The sequence below is a fragment of the Cornus florida genome, unplaced genomic scaffold (genome assembly GCF_030987335.1).
Source record: "Cornus florida cultivar Cherokee Brave unplaced genomic scaffold, ASM3098733v1 CherokeeBrave_3.0.0_Hap2_Chr02, whole genome shotgun sequence".
NCBI lineage: Eukaryota > Viridiplantae > Streptophyta > Magnoliopsida > Cornales > Cornaceae > Cornus > Cornus florida.
In genome coordinates this window covers 28,424,140-28,441,914 of record NW_026775572.1, presented here as the reverse complement: position 1 = coordinate 28,441,914, position 17,775 = coordinate 28,424,140, and the positions used below count along the sequence as shown (strand labels likewise).

Here is a 17,775-nt window from a genome sequence, read left to right as displayed (position 1 = left end):
AGAATTGGATTCATTTCTGGTGGTTCATTTCTCAGTGTTGGTTTTATTAGGGGTCCACCAGATTGGATTCCCAAGTTGTATTAGAATTGGAGAAGTTGGATGTATCAGACTAATTATTTATTTATAAAATTTTTATTCTAAGGTTTTTCTATAAAGGATTTACATTTTTAGTTTCTTTTCAGTAAATCTTTATTCATTCCTGCTATTCAAATTTTATTATGTGTTCGTTAATTGCTAATTGATTTGATATCCTCGGGTAATCGGGCGTGGGCCTGGCCAACCCGCATCCGGAAATCCGGGGGTATCACATGTTGCTTGGATCTCCACTTGGATACTGATCTCAGATCTCTTAGCTTACGTGGAACGATCTCCTCATCCTTTTCACGAACCACCATCAACATTTTGGCGACTCTGTTAGGGAGGAGCGCTTCGCATATATCAAGTATACGGGAGATCAGTCCACCTTCTCAAACTAGCCCTGCTTTAGATGAAGGCTATAACGGATCCGTGAGTATGCTTGGGTCGTATTTCCCTGGGACCAGGATTATCTATCCTGATGCCCTGGTTAAAGCTCACAATGCTTTATCTCGTAGAATGGAGCAATTAGAGGGCACACAAAGAGAAGTAGTGACATTGCTGCGGGAGATTGTCGATAGAGGGGTACCTCGGCGAGATTTAGGCCCAACCAGTGTCCCCTCCGACGAGCTTACTGGGGGACACATGACCCCAGAAAACTTGAAACGACATTCGCTCTCATCATCAGCTGAAGTAAGACGAGCTGCTGGCCAATGTAGACAATCACGAGACGCGCCGCCTCGGGCCCGCCGAACTCTTTTCAGCACTCCCCTCACGGCACCTGCAAGGTTGAGTATGCCAAGTACTAGCCGAAGAAAGGCACGACGCGGGAATGGGGGATCAGAAGAGCTCAGATGTCAACAAGATCTCGTGTAGCCGTCGCCGTATGTAACTGTGGCGGATCTGCAAACATTGCTACGAAATGAAAAAAATATGCTAATGCAGGAGGCGGCTCCCGAACCACCATATGCGCAATCCATTGCACTCCTCCTTTATCCCCCGGGGGTATCTGACCCCTAAGTTTAACAAATTTGATGGGAGGAAAGGGAATCCGCGAGAGCATGTGGTCCTGTTTATTGAAGCTTTGGGGCCCTTTGGAAACGATCACACATTGCGACTTAGAGAGTTCTCAAAAACTCTCACAGATAGGGCCTACAAATGGTATGCAAATTTAGAGTCCGGGTCGCTCACTACCTGGAACCAATTAGCCACGATTTTCCAGTCGAAGTTCTTTCAGGCGGAGGAAAGGGTGACCACTCTCTCCTTGACCAAGGCCATGGAATATTACGAAACCCATGAAGAAGAGGCACTGGCCAAGATATGCATACAAGGCATGCAGGGATCTTACCGAATCCATTTCATTAACTTAAAGTTACCCACTTTCGCCGATTTGATAGAGGCATCTCAGAATCTGGCAAGTAACTTTGTTATCTGTGCGTAGGGCGCTACGCAAGAAGAGTACCGAGGCAGACGTAGACCTCAGGTTGCGGCTGTAGATGAGCCGAACAGCAAGAGGAATGGGAGGCCAGCCCGCGCCCCTCGAACAAAGAATCCGGACAAGGCACCTCCTCCATTCCCATGCACCCCGGAAGAGGTAGAAACCATCCTTAAGAAGTGGATCCAACATGGAGATATCAGACTGCCTGAGGTTCTTCATGAGCCTACTGCGGAAGAAATGGCTCACCCCAAATATTGCATGTATCATCGGCATACTCGTCACCCTACCTACAATTGTTAGGCCTTGTGAAATACTTTCCATAAGCGGATTGCTAACGGTGAACTCATTTTCCCTCCCAGGGACGTGAGGGAGGAACCGTTTCCTGCACATGATCGAGGGGCTGCAATGATGGTCTCCGGCGTAGCAAATGATGAGGGACGAGTCGAGGAGGATGTTTCCTCCTCCAGCAATGACTACCATCAGCATGGGGACAGTGTCGCCCAGGTCGCGCTAGTAAGGGAAGACGATCTCGATGCGTTCCGATTGCTGGAAACCGCTCCAGTTAAAAATATCCTTCAGAAGATGGATTTTTCTCCTCTTGCTCAGAAAGAAATTGCCAAGATCCTGTGGTTGGCGGCGAAGGAAGGTGTAAAGGAAGTCGCGTCGATCACATCGCTCCCAGTACCTCAGAGATTGACCGGGTCGGCCATAGTCTTTACTGAAGAAGACAAATGTGTTCTTACACCGCACAACAGGCCGTTGTATGTTACGGCCTCTCTTAATGGGGTCGAACTCAAGCGGGCGTTTCTTGACAACGGTTCATCCCTCAATATCATGCCATTGGAAATTTTCCGTCGCACTGGATTGCCAAGTGAGAAGCTTATCCGGAAGTCGACTGAAATTACCGGGTTTGGGAGTGATATTCGAAGAACTGAGGGATATGTGACAACCGAGTTGGTTATTGGAAAATTCAAAGGCCCAGTTAAGTTCCATGTCATTGATTCAGACACTCCTTATCACTTATTAATGGGTCGCGGTTGGATGCATAAGTTTGGAATTGTTCCATCTTCGTACCACCAGTGTATAAAAGTGTTCTGGAACGGGAAGCAAGTAACGGTCCGCTGCTCTGATCGACCGTTCACCAACAGGGAATCTTATATGGTGGAGGCTGCATTCTTTAATGAACTTGAGGAGGCGGAGGAACCCCAACCGTTGAAGGCCTACTCTTTGCCAAAGTGGGAGGCCATCGACCGATAAGGAAATAAAATGATGCCAGAAGCGAATACAAGTCAGAAGGGGCTGGTCGTTTGCAAGAGAGTACGTTTGGTCGACGGGTGGATCGCCTACCGCTTATGATGGTGTTGGGGGGCACGATCTCGGGCGAGGCCGTCGCCCCCATGTGGAGACATGTCACGCGGAGTCTCTTTGTCATGAGGACGAGGTCAAAATGGAAGCCGAGTCTATCCGGCTTACCCAGGGAGTGCTGGAAGAGGTCAATCTAGCCACTGACGGTTGTCACTGGGTGATCTATGTAAGCAAGCAGTTGGAACAAAATGAAAAGTTGGCATTAATAGCCCTACTAAAGGAATTTGAAGACGTCTTTGCCTGGACGTACGAAGAAATGCCAGGATTGGACCCTCGGGTAGTGGCTCATCATCTTAATGTGCGACCGGACGCATGCCCAGTCAAGCAAGTGCAAAGGAGTTTCCGGCCCGAGCTCGAGTTACAAATAACAGAGGAGGTACAACGGCTTTTGCGAGCTGGCTTTATCAAACCGATTCAGCATCCTACGTGGCTGGCGAATGTGGTCCTATTGAAGAAAAAGAATAGAAAGATCAGGATTTGTGTTGATTTCAAAAATTTGAACAAGGCATGCCCTAAGGATGATTTCCCGCTGCCCATGATTGATAGCTTGGTAGACTCCACCTCAGGACACCAAATGTTCTCTTTCATAGATGGATATAGCAGGTACAATCAGATCAGGATGTCACAGTGTGATGCGAAAAAAATGGCATTTCGTACCCCCATGGGAATTTCTACTTCACGGTCATGCCCTTTGGCCTAAAGAAAGCTGGGGCCACTTATCAGCGAGCCATGATAGCTATTTTCCATGATATGTTGCACAGGCAATTAGAAGATTATGTGGATGATCTGATGGTAAAATCGCGAGCTCGGGCCGATCATTTGGCAAACTTGAGAAGTGTTTTTGAAAGGTGTCGAAAGTACAAGTTGAGAATGAATCCATTGAAATGCGCCTTTGGTGTCAAAGTCGGCCGATTCCTGGGATTTATGGTTCATCGGCAAGGTGTGGATATTGAGGAAGGTAAGGCTCGGGCCATCATGGAGATGCCCCCGCCGCGGTCCCTCAAACAGCTAAAGAGTTTAGTAGGGCAGGTCTCGTACCTACGACGCTTCATACCGGCGCTTGCCGAGATAACGCACACTTTTGGCACCTTGATGAAAGGAGGCTCTGAGTTCAGGTGGAAAGAGGATCATCAACAGGCTTTTGACCAACTCAAGAAGTTGTTAGCATCGACCACTACCATGATGGCTCCCTAGATCGGGGTCCCCCTCAGGCTTTACATCACGTCGACTGAACGCTCCGTAGGAGTGGAGCGCTTCTCGCCCAGGAAAAGGATGGCCGAGAATGCCCTGTGTATTATATAAGCTGAATCATTCAAAGAGCCGAAGCGCGCGATAGAGTGCCATTGTCTATCTCTAGCATTTGCGGCCAAAAAGTTTCGCCATTATTTTTTGGCTCATACCATTCACCTCATCACCAAATATGACCCTTTAAGGTACCTGCTCTCGCAACCCATTATCTCGGGAAGAGTGGCGCGCTGGCTTCTAATGTTGGCCGAGTTCGATATCCAGTGCCTCGCACCCCGCGCCATCTTAAGTCAGGCTATGGCTGACTTGATTGTAATACCCCTAATTTTAAAAAAGGATATTCCTGGTATTTAATGGTATTTAATTTATTATTTAAGTGCATTTTATTTGATTATATGTCATTATTTTTTTTATTAGGTGCTTAATTATTTTCTTTTGTGGTGATTTAATTTATTTAAATGATATTTATTTTTAGTTATTTGATTAGAATTACTTGTTAGTGTTTTAATTATTTAATTGGCATTAATGGTTTAAGTGAATTGGTTTAATTATTTTATGTGTGTCTTATTTGGTTTTATTGGGTTTACTAATTATTATTTTGTTCAATTAGATTATTTGTTAAGTATTTAATGGTGAATAGGGTAATTAGGTAAATACATCTAACTAGGGTTTTAATTACAGTATAAATTAGGGTTTTATATTATAGCCGTCGTAGGTTTCTACTTTAATTGGATGGGCTGGTTAGGATTGTGAGTTGGACTTAAATGAACATAGGGGTTAGGAAAACTCTATAAGTATAAGGTAGACGTCTGTGTAGGGTTTTTTTTAAACAAAGCACACGTTTTGTGGAAGTGGAAAAGGAAAAACGCTGTTTTTCACATTCTGCCAAGGTTTGATCAAAGTTCCGATCCCCTTTCGTCCGTGGTCCGATCGAGCTGAATTTTGGAGGAGAGGTTCATGACTCAGTGACGCACAATTTGAACGGTGGAGATCAGAGTTTGACCTCGGGAACAGTGATTCGTACTTGTGAACAGTAACTGGGTCGCACAGGTTTTTTTTTTCCATTCTGCCCAGATTTCATCAAACATCGGATCCCGCTTCGTCCGTGGTCCGATCGAGCTAAAATTTGGAGGATAGGTTCATGACTCAGTGTCGCACAATTTGAACGGTGGAGATCAGATTTTGAGTTCAGGAATAGTGTTTTGTACCCATGAACAGTAACCGGGTTTTGGAACTCGCCGGGATTTTTTAAGAAGACGACGTTGAAACTTTGAGCAAAAGTTTCTGAGGCAAGATTCTATCCTTACTCTTTCCCTTAGGCTTCATACTTTTTGCACTCTTAAATGATTCCAGGATTAATGAAGATTAAACCAAACTAAAATGATATCTGTTTTACTATGAAACTGGTAGTTACAGTAGTGTTGTATGCTTGTTCAACCTAGACTAAGCATGTTTGTGGATGCATTGTGGTTCTGTGGTTCACGTTTTTCCTTACCACTGCTAGTATAAATTATTGGAAGGATGGGTCTAGATGATAGCTATCTTAACTTCTGTAATAGCAACTGTTGGAACTTAAATATTAGGAGGATTTGAGTTTAACACTAGATCGGTTTTGTGGAACACTATAACTTGAGCATGTCTACATACATACTGTGAATATTATTTTGATGCTTACATTATCACAGTTAGTATCAACTGTGGAGGTTAGGATTTTGTGATACATACCCTACATATCTGTATGTTATTTGTAAGGTGTTAAATGGAAGTTTTAATTAATTCTGTCTTTATATCAGACTAAAGGGAACAACTTAAATTGGGCATGTATATATTGTTGTTGTGAACCTGTTTATCAATGCTTATTTTATCACTGTTAACATTGAATGTTGGATGTTGGAATTTAGTTGATATATACTTGATTTATTGGTATTATTGACTACTAGAGGATTGGAAAGTAGGCACCGGTATGGGACGGTGGCATACTAAGGATGGGTTTGGTTTTTAAAACAATACTATTACCCACCTACTTGGAATAAGGATGGGATTAACTAAAAGTTAAGTCCCGTGGATTTGTATTGTCATGGCAACTACTTGTTGAGCGGCATTACCAGGGGTTTTGGATGGATTTTATATATATACTGTTATGGTGCCTCGGTATGAGCTTGAGCCTCAGGACCGATGGCTAGGGAGCGTATATGCATCGGGATGTGTAGCTGGCTACGATGGTTGGAGGTGTACCCTGTTTAAGTATAGGTACATATGCCCACTTCGTGTGCGTTTTAACATGTTACCTCTATTCAGGTTGAGACCGGCCTGTAGTCCAGTGAGAATCCTTTAATGTGACTATATATATATTTACGGACTATTAGCTATTGTTGAATTGTTTAAGATGTACATGCGTATCGGGCCTTTGTTTGGATTGTAGTAGTATAGAACTTGCGCGTGGGCCTGACCCACTTCTATTTTTCAGGTACACGACAGTTCCAGGTTTAGACGTGTTCGTGCTGAGCAGAGGTCTCTATTCACTTTTCCGACGATGTAGGGCTCTCTCTATAGTTTTATTTCTGGACGTTTATTACAATTGTTCTATTTTCCGTTTGGATGTTTAATAGGGGTCCACTAGAGATGGATTCCCAAGTTGTAAACTGATGGAGTTTTGGAGTTTGGGTTTGATGGATTTTAATAATTATAATATTTTACGGATTCTATTTTTAGTTCCTTCCAGCTTTAATTTCATTTCTTAATTTATTTTGTATTCCGTGTTCATTATAAAATATTAATTGTTTGATATTCCCTCGGGTTTGGGCCTGGGCCAGATCAACCCGTGTCTCGGATCCGAGGGGTATCTGAGTTGCCCAGTTCCCTTCTAGAAACTTCGAGCCAGTGCACGATGACTTGCCCCATGACGAGTTCGGGTCGGTCTGTTGCGCGGATCAAAGCATGATGTGGACCCTGTCGTTTGACGGATCGTCAACCTCTACGGGAGGCGGCGTGTAATACCCCTAATCTTAAAAGGGATAAAAATGGAATTTAAATTTTATTTTTGTGCATTTTAAATTGATTTTGTATCTATATGCTCATGTGTCCAATTGTTTGTTTATTTTAATTCATTGTGTTATTTTTTTTTAATTGTTTGTTTATTTTAATTAAGGATGTAATTCTTTATTTGTTTGTTTATTTTAATTAATTGTTTTATTTATTTTATGTGTTTTAAGTGATTCGTTGCTTGCTTATTTGATTTAATTAATGGGTTTTATTAAATTAATTATTTATTAAGTATTTAATTTTTGAACAGGGTAATTATGTAATTCCCATTAACTGGGGTTTTAGATACGTTTTAGTTAGGGTTTTTGGAGCCGTCTCATAAGCATCTGATATGTAACTAAACTGGGTTACTTTGTGGGCCGACGAAGTTAGGGCTCTGTGGATTAGGGTTTTAATCTTGCAATTATAAATACCTCAGTATATGTTAAACCTAGGGTTACATATTGTCGTAGCTTTTACACGGAAAAGTCTGCCAAATAGAGAGAGTTACAGAGGGAGTTTTGGTGAGAACAGAGCAGTTTGTGAGAATTTCGACTGGGGTTCCAAGGTTTAACCAAGGAGAAGGAAGGAGCAGAGGTTCTAGGAGGTTAGACAAGTTTCAGTGGATGTCGAAAAAAAACTGAGACCAACGGCAACAAGGGTTTGTTTGCAAACCTATTTAGGCAAGTTCTATCTTCCTCTTTCCCTTTGGGCCGTGTTCTGTGCACCTAGATAATCTCTAGGGTTTAATCAAGCAGAAACTGGAATTGATATGTTTATTATGTGTTATATTGTTGGTCTGTATGTGTTGAAATCAATATCTGTTACAGTGTATGTAAGTGTTGTTTCAGTTTTCTGTACTTTAAGCATATGGTTTCTATCGTAGCCTTAGTTTCTGTATTTGATTGCAACTCTTGTAGACAATATAGGAACTCTACTGGGGTTATACAAAACTCATAGGGATGTTATTATTTTGTTTTAAATACGTGTGCAATCTGTTCCGTTTCTATTTCTGCATATAGTTTTAGTTTTGATACTAAAAGCTTGGTAAGTTCAATAGCAACCTTAAGCTTTGTAATTGATTTAAATTACTGTAATCAAACCTTGGAGATGTTAATAGAGTGATAATAAACCCTTAAGATCAGTTTAAGAAATAAACAGAAGGGTAGGGACTGACCAGAGAACGAGCAGATAGGTAAAAACGGAGCAGAGATGAACTGGAGGCTCTCAAGAGGGAGAGAGCCGGCTCTAGGAAGTCAAGAGCCGGCTCCCCTTCAGCAAGATCCGGCTCCTAGGGAATTGGAGCCGGCTCCAATAGGGGAAGAGACAGCTCTTCCATTCCAAGAGCCGGCTCCAATTTGTTTTACGTCCAGAAAGTGTTTTCTAGGGCTCTGCTTGGTGTTTTGAGCACTGTTTGAGCTTTTGAGTGATTCTAATGAACTGTAGGGACTTAATAGAGGATCTAAGTAGTTAATTTTAAGTGTTATTAAACTTATTGTTGTATGGTTTAAGTCTCTAAGACAAAGGATGAAGCAGTGTAAAAATATACAATGGTGTATGCTACTAACAAAGAAAGGAACTAAATGGCTTGATTAAATTTTAAAAATTTAATGAGACTTCACGGAGGGATTAATTAGTTAATTTTTGGGTGTTATTAAGACCCTAAATTGATTTAAGGTTAATTCTAAATTAACGGATCAAACTGTATAACACTATGTACATTGTATACGGTTAGTGGATAGATGAAGTTTTAAATACTTAAGCTTATATTTAGGCATTCCAGTGGGATTTAATATATTTATAAAATGGTTTTAAATATATTATAGTGTCATTGATGTGTTAGATGTGATCTATGCAGGCTCTGGATGTTAGTTGTTGATTTATTAAATCATCTCCTGCAACTATATGGTTAATTGTTTGGATTTAAATTGCTGAAACATTTAAAAATCTTCTGTAATTAATTGGATATTGGTTTTGGATTTTAAATTGCTGTACTATCATTCATAGTCTGTAATTTACATGGTTTTGGTTTTAAGTTGTTGAAATACTAAATACTATTCTGCAACGATGTGGACGGTTGGTTTTGGACTATAAATTACGTGCTTATTATTTATGCCTTGTAATTTACTTGGAATCATATATTGGATTATAATTGCTGAATTCTTATATTAAATTTGGTCAATTATTTGGAATTATGTATTGGATTTTAATTGCTGAATTCTCACATTAAAATTCTGTCAATTATCTGGGTTTGGCTTTGGATTGTAAATTACTTGCTTATCATTTGAATGTTGTAATTTACATGGATATGGAGGATTGTATGCACCGGTATGGGACGGTGGCATACTAGGTATGGTTTAGCTTAAAATGCTAATTCCTGCCTTATGGATTTTAAATTGGTGAACAGTTTTACATATTCTATCAGTTATATGGATTTTGTAGATTATATGCACCGGTATGGGACGGTGGCATATTGGGGACAGACTGATTCAGAATACTCAGTCCTACCTATTTTGGAAAGAAGGGTACGAATTATAAAAACATAATTCTCCTTATATTTAAATCTGTGCAGCTGAAAAAACTGAACGACTTACTGGATCTCTTATATAAGTCTGTGCAGCTGAATAAGCTGAACGATTTATTAGAGTTCCTATGGATGGATTTGAATGGACTTTAAATATATGGTTATGGTACCACGAGATGAGCTTGAGTCTCAGACTCGTTGGTTAGGACGCGTATATGCAGTGGATGCGTAGCTAGCTATAGTAGGTTGAGGTGTACCCTGTTAGGTCTGGGTACTCATGCCCACATTTGGGTGCGTTTTCACATGTTACCTTCTATTCAGGTTGAGACCGCTATTGTAGTTCAGTGAATGTCCCATAGTGTGGATATATATATGTATGGACTAGATAGATATTGTGGGGTATCTATGGTGTATCTGCGTATCGGGTCACTGTATGGATTGCAGTTAGATTAGAACTTGCTCGTGGGCCTGACCCACTCTTCTATTATTCTTTACAGGTGTTCGTTAGTTCCAGGCTGCAGAGCTTGATCGTGCTGAGCAGATACAGTTGTTCACTCCACCGATGACATAGGAGTATATTTTGTGTGTAGACTTGGGTTTTGTTTTCCGTCTTTTGAGTTCAGTGGATTATTTTAGGGGTCCACTAGATGGATTCCCGAGTTGTATTGGAGAACGATATGTGTTTGTGGTGAATCAGTTGTATCTGAAATATCTTATTTATCAATGGAGTTATTTTTCTGAGGTTTTCAAATATTAGATTACTCTTTTAGTTTTCATTTTAGCAAATTTTATTTATCTCTTTTGATATAATTATTCTGTGTTCATTAATTGCTAATTTGTTTGATATCCTCGGGTAATCGGGCGTGGGCCTGGCCAACCCGTATCTAGAAATCCGGGGGTATCACAGTTGGTATCAGAGCACTCCAGGTTCTAGTGTCCTTAGGAGTGTTTTCGTTATAAGACTTCCGCGTTGCGTCTCTTAAAACTTAGAGCCATGTTAGGATTCGTTGTACTCTTGTTATGGATCGTTAGGAGGAACGGATGTCAATTATATTCCATAGTTATGGAATGGTTGGCAATAGGAGAAGGATGGGGTCCAGGACGAAAGCAATACGGACCTAACGGAGTAAAGGAGTATGTTGTCGAGTTCTTTGCAAGAAACAAAACTTAGGATCGAAGGTTTAGTTCTAAGATTAGCATTGCTTAGAAAGTGTACGCCAAGGAAGGATTAAGGTGTAGGTGGTAGGTCACCGTTTATTGGGACCAACACAATTTCAGTTGTGTTCAAAGAGGAGAGAAGCGAAGAGTAGGATTCTGAAGAGGATCCTAAGGAAGGAGATTTCGGCGTATCCAAGAAAAGGGATACTGAAATTTGAGGATGACAAATCGCACAAATGTGTTTTCATTCACCAGTAGTATAGTGAATGATACTGGTAAAGTTGGTGTGAACCAATCTACATATGGATGAATTTTTATATCATGTCTTAAGGAGTTAATTGAAAAGTACTCTTTAGGAGTTTGGGAATCGGATGGAGATCTTGTCAGAACAAAGATGTGATTTTATATCATACTCTGGAGCGTACGGGAATTAGGATGTAACGTGCTAAGTTGCTTTAATAAAGCCACGATAGACGGTTTGCGTATTAGGTGGATGAGGGTTAAGCCATTGGATATTTGCTTAAGCAAACGATTGTGCAGTTAAGCTACGGTTAATGGATCAGTTTCAGGGTTGGATAATTACCAACGAAACTATGGAACAGACTTTTGCGAACTTGAGTTCAAAGGAGGTTTTCTTCTTTGGAATGGAGGATATCTTAAAAAAGGATTATATTTTGGTTGTTTTATATGTTGTGTGTATCTACGTGTTTCATCTTTGATTGTTATGTGTTTTGGTTTTGTTATTACATGTTTTATTTTTGTTAATTAGTTCGGATTGGGAGTATGGATTGGTTAGGGACACAAATATGTGATCAATCAACTATTATTTTAATGACATGGGTAATAGCGCTATGTACGCTAGGATTTGGGAAAGTATGGTCATAGGATTAGGTAGAAATGAAAATTTCTAGCCAATCTATTAGACCTGGATCTGCATCAGTATGGGATGCTACTTAGGATGGGATAGTTAATCTATCAGTACGTGTTGGATAGTTTTTGTGTGTCCTTTATATCAAACATATATATATATATATATTTTATTTTTGGAATGTGGTGGAGCCTATACACAGAGGCAAAGTCCACAATGGAACGGAAATGAATTTTAAAATATAATTCAACATTTCATGAATTCCGAGGACGGAATTCCATTTGTTAGGGGGGAAGAATGTAATACCCCTAATTTTAAAAGGGATAAAAATGGAATTTAAATTTTATTTTTGTGCATTTTAAATTGATTTTGTATCTATATGCTTATGTGTCCAATTGTTTGTTTATTTTAATTCATTGTGTTATTTTTTTTTAATTGTTTGTTTATTTTAATTAAGGGTGTAATTCTTTATTTATTTGTTTATTTTAATTAGCTGTTTTATTTATTTTATGTGTTTTAAGTGATTCGTTGCTTGCTTATTTGATTTAATTAATGGGTTTTATTAAATTAATTATTTATTAAGTATTTAATTTTTGAACAGGGTAATTATGTAATTCCCATTAACTGGGGTTTTAGATACGTTTTAGTTAGGGTTTTTGGAGCCGTCTCATAAGCATCTGATATGTAACTAAACTGGGTTACTTTGTGGGCCGACGAAGTTAGGGCTCTGTGGATTAGGGTTTTAATCTTGCAATTATAAATACCTCAGTATATGTTAAACCTAGGGTTACATATTGTCGTAGCTTTTACACGGAAAAGTCTGCCAAATAGAGAGAGTTACAGAGGGAGTTTTGGTAAGAACAGAGCAGTTTGTGAGAATTTCGACTGGGGTTCCAAGGTTTAACCAAGGAGAAGGAAGGAGCAGAGGTTCTAGGAGGTTAAACAAGTTTCAGTGGATGTCGAAAAAAAACTGAGACCAACGGCAACAAGGGTTTGTTTGCAAACCTATTCAGGTAAGTTCTATCTTCCTCTTTCCCTTTGGGCCGTGTTCTGTGCACCTAGATAATCTCTAGGGTTTAATCAAGCAGAAACTGGAATTGATATGTTTATTATGTGTTATATTGTTGGTCTGTATGTGTTGAAATCAATATCTGTTACAGTGTATGTAAGTGTTGTTTCAGTTTTCTGTACTTTAAGCATATGGTTTCTATCGTAGCCTTAGTTTCTGTATTTGATTGCAACTCTTGTAGACAATATAGGAACTCTACTGGGGTTATACAAAACTCATAGGGATGTTATTATTTTGTTTTAAATACGTGTGCAATCTGTTCCGTTTCTATTTCTGCATATAGTTTTAGTTTTGATACTAAAAGCTTGGTAAGTTCAATAGCAACCTTAAGCTTTGTAATTGATTTAAATTACTGTAATCAAACCTTGGAGATGTTAATAGAGTGATAATAAACCCTTAAGATCAGTTTAAGAAATAAACAGAAGGGTAGGGACTGACCAGAGAACGAGCAGATAGGTAAAAACGGAGCAGAGATGAACTGGAGGCTCTCAAGAGGGAGAGAGCCGGCTCTAGGAAGTCAAGAGCCGGCTCCCCTTCAGCAAGAGCCGGCTCTTAGGGAATTGGAGCCGGCTCCAATAGGGGAAGAGCCAGCTCTTCTATTCCAAGAGCCGGCTCCAATTTGTTTTACGTCCAGAAAGTGTTTTCTAGGGCTCTGCTTGGTGTTTTGAGCACTGTTTGAGCTTTTGAGTGATTCTAATGAACTGTAGGGACTTAATAGAGGATCTAAGTAGTTAATTTTAAGTGTTATTAAACTTATTGTTGTATGGTTTAAGTCTCTAAGACAAAGGATGAAGCAGTGTAAAAATATACAACGGTGTATGCTACTAACAAAGAAAGGAACTAAATGGCTTGATTAAATTTTAGAAATTTAATGAGACTTCACGGAGGGATTAATTAGTTAATTTTTGGGTGTTATTAAGACCCTAAATTGATTTAAGGTTAATTCTAAATTAACGGATCAAACTGTATAACACTATGTACATTGTATACGGTTAGTGGATAGATGAAGTTTTAAATACTTAAGCTTATATTTAGGCATTCCAGTGGGATTTAATATATTTATAAAATGGTTTTAAATATATTATAGGGTCATTGATGTGTTAGATGTGATCTATGCAGGCTCTGGATGTTAGTTGTTGATTTATTAAATCATCTCCTGCAACTATATGGTTAATTGTTTGGATTTAAATTGCTGAAACATTTAAAAATCTTCTGTAATTAATTGGATATTGGTTTTGGATTTTAAATTGCTGTACTATCATTCATAGTCTGTAATTTACATGGTTTTGGTTTTAAGTTGTTGAAATACTAAATACTATTCTGCAACGATGTGGATGGTTTGTTTTGGACTATAAATTACGTGCTTATTATTTATGCCTTGTAATTTACTTGGAATCATATATTGGATTATAATTGCTGAATTCTTATATTAAATTTGGTCAATTATTTGGAATTATGTATTGGATTTTAATTGCTAAATTCTCACATTAAAATTCTGTCAATTATCTGGATTTGGCTTTGGATTGTAAATTATTTGCTTATCATTTGAATGTTGTAATTTACATGGATATGGAGGATTGTATGCACCGGTATGGGACGGTGGCATACTAGGTATGGTTTAGCTTAAAATGCTAATTCCTGCCTTATGGATTTTAAATTGGTGAACAGTTTTACATGTTCTATCAGTTATATGGATTTTGTGGATTATATACACCGGTATGGGACGGTGGCATATTGGGGACAGACTGATTCAGAATACTCAGTCCTACCTATTTTGGAAAGAAGGGTACGAATTATAAAAACATAATTCTCCTTATATTTAAGTCTGTGCAGCTGAAAAAACTGAACGACTTACTGGATCTCTTATATAAGTCTGTGCAGCTGAATAAGCTGAACGATTTATTGGAGTTCCTATGGATGGATTTGAATGGACTTTAAATATATGGTTATGGTACCACGAGATGAGCTTGAGTCTCAGACTCGTTGGTTAGGACGCGTATATGCAGTGGATGCGTAGCTAGCTATAGTAGGTTGAGGTGTACCCTGTTAGGTCTGGGTACTCATGCCCACATTTGGGTGCGTTTTCACATGTTACCTTCTATTCAGGTTGAGACCCTTATTGTAGTTCAGTGAATGTCCCATAGTGTGGATATATATATGTATGGACTAGATAGATATTGTGGGGTATCTATGGTGTATCTGCGTATCGGGTCACTGTATGGATTGCAGTTAGATTAGAACTTGCTCGTGGGCCTGACCCACTCTTCTATTATTCTTTACAGGTGTTCGTTAGTTCCAGGCTGCAGAGCTTGATCGTGCTGAGCAGATACAGTTGTTCACTCCACCGATGACATGGGAGTATACTTTGTGTGTAGACTTGGGTTTTGTTTTCCGTCTTTTGAGTTCAGTGGGTTATTTTAGGGGTCCACTAAATGGATTCCCGAGTTGTATTGGAGAACGATATGTGTTCGTGGTGAATCAGTTGTATCTGAAATATCTTATTTATCAATGGAGTTATTTTTCTGAGGTTTTCAAATATTGGATTACTCTTTTAGTTTTCATTTCAGCAAATTTTATTTATCTCTTTTGATATAATTATTCTGTGTTCGTTAATTGCTAATCTGTTTGATATCCTCGGGTAATCGGGCGTGGGCCTGGCCAACCCGCATCCAGAAATCCGGGGGTATCACACGGCGCGGGAGTAGTGTTAACACCCGAGCAAGGGAAAGTCTAAAATCTATCATTTAAACTCACTTTCGGATGCTCCAACAATACGGCAGAGTGTGAAGCCCTAGTCTTGGGCTTATTGGCAGCGCGGGAAGCTAAGATCAAGAGGTTGCGTGTCCAAGGTGACCCAAATTTGGCGGCGAAGCAGTTGGATGGATCCTATACCATCAAGGAGCTGGCGTTAGCAGCGTACAGAACAATCATTCAAAAACTTAGCAGTAATTTTGACGAGCTCTGTATAACTTATGCACCTCAGACAGCCAATCGACACCCGGATGCCCTGGCAACCTCAGGATCTAAAGCTGAAATTATAGGAGAATTGGTGGATATTCGAATCCAAAAAAAGGAGGGATCCTGCTTACATAATGAAGAATTTGTTGAACGAAGGAGTGAGGAGGACTGGCGAAGCCCGTATGAAGCCCAATTGAAAGGCAATGCAGGAGAAATTCCATTGAAGTACTCAGAAGCTATACTTTGTACCTCGGAGTATTGTATTTTAGAGCACCCGGTGGAACCTTGGCAAGATGCATCGAGAAACGGGAGGCTAGCCGAGTGTTAAACGAGGTTCATAAGCACACGTGTGGCGACAACTCACTGAGCCTGTATCGAAAAATACAAAGGCAGGGATACTACTGGTTGACAATGGCAAAAGATGCAGCGGCTGTTCAAAAAGCATGTCCAGAATGCCGAAACCAACTTAAGGAAGCCCAATGTGTGGCTAATATTAAAGAGGACTGGAGGCAGAAGTACATGGAGTATCTTGAAAAGCGGTCGCTCCCGCAGGATCCTGAGGAGGCCGCGCTGCTTAGGAAAGATGCTGGGCGATTCTTTATCTGTAATGGTAAGCTAATGAGACGAGGCTTTGATGGTAATGCTAAGCGGTGTGTCAGTCAGACTGAAGCCCGTGAAGTCTTGAAGCAAACACACGAGGACGAGCACCAGGGATGGAAAAAATTGTACAATCGCATCATATAGTTAGGTTATTACTGGTCTACAATGTAAACTGATAGTAAAGATTATGCCCGAAGATGCCGGGAATGCCAGGTTCACAACCATGCTATCCACGCACCAGCTGTGGAGTTGCATCCCACGGAGGCTCCTTGGCCATTCCACACTTGGGCCATGGATCTGATAGGTCCAATCTCTCCCAAGTCCAAAAAGATGAAGTGGATACTGGTGGCAACAGAGGTTTACACTAAATGGGTCGAGGCGACTGCCTTGTCAACAGCAACTGGCCAGGTGGTGTCAAACTTTATCAAAGAGAATATTATATGCCGTTTTGGCATACCTCAGGTCATTGTATTGGATAATGGAATCCCCTTTGTCAATAGCAGAGTCCGTGCGCTTCTTCAAAGATATCAGGTGGCCCATCGAAAATCAACACCTTATTATCCGAAAGGGAACGGACAAGCCGAAGCCGCTAATAAGATGTTGATTCGAATTTTGAACAGAACGTTGAAGGAGCAACACAACAAGTGGGCTGAGCAGTTACCGCTCGCCCTTTGGGCTTACCGTACCACCACAAGGGGTGCTACAGGCACTACACCCTTTTTCTTCGTGTATGGGACAGAAGCAGTGCTCCCAATTGAGATAGCAATCCCATCTGGAAGTCTAGCCGAGCGAAGCCAACTGCAGTTCGATCAACGGATTGGAGAGCTCGAGGGACTTCAGGAGCGGAGGAGGCAGGCGAAGGATAAGATAGTGGTATATCAAAGAAGGGTGGCTCGGGCCTACAACGCCACTGTCCGACCTCGAGCATTTCAAGAAGGTGATTTGGTCCTGAAGGCCGCAATGCATGTAATGCGAAACCTGGCCGCCCCAAAATTCACTCCAAAATGGGAAGGACCCTTCGAAGTCAAGGCTACTAGCCCCAGCGGATACTATGACATCGGGAAAGTGGGAAGCAACAAGATACTGGGTACATTTAATGCCAAGTGGTTGAAAAAAATTTATTCTTAACCTGTAAGCTTTACTCGAGGCCCTATGACTGTATTAAAAGTTCTGAATTTCAAGCTACTGTATTAAGGGCCCGAGGGACCCTGTGCCTCCCTATCAATGTCTAATGTCTGAGTAATTCCCTTCGAACCAAATTCCTAGATTGACCTCATCTCTAATAAAGGTCATAAAGGCATGTGTAATGAAACTCTGAATGGGTGCGCCTCTAACCTCTTACCCTTGGAAGAGGTCTTTCATAATCGCCATATCATATATCCTTTTTTTTTGGCATCTGTAATATTCACTATACACAAAAACAGACAACACAAAAATGGATAACACTTTAAAAA

At 40.3% G+C, this 17,775-nt stretch overlaps 1 protein-coding gene across 1 annotated transcript; it reads left to right on the top strand.

Annotated features, from left to right (window-relative positions):
• The first annotated feature begins 513 nt into the window (after positions 1 to 513).
• LOC132295922 (uncharacterized) lies at positions 514 to 2,770 on the top strand. Its single transcript, XM_059794184.1, has 4 exons — positions 514 to 863; positions 1,021 to 1,474; positions 1,517 to 1,773; positions 1,873 to 2,770. The coding sequence occupies exons 1-4, from the start codon at positions 514 to 516 to the stop codon at positions 2,768 to 2,770; spliced, it is 1,959 nt and encodes a 652-aa protein (XP_059650167.1).
• The last annotated feature ends 15,005 nt before the right edge of the window (positions 2,771 to 17,775 follow it).

Coding starts and splice junctions, on each gene's coding strand:
- LOC132295922 (XM_059794184.1), top strand. CDS start 514: ATGCTTGGGTCGTATTTCCCTGGGACCAGGATTATCTATCCTGATGCC. Junction 864..1,020: donor CCCCTCACGGCACCTGCAAG/GTTGAGTATGCC, acceptor ATGCTAATGCAG/GAGGCGGCTCCCGAACCACC. Junction 1,774..1,872: donor GCTCACCCCAAATATTGCAT/GTATCATCGGCA, acceptor TTTCCCTCCCAG/GGACGTGAGGGAGGAACCGT.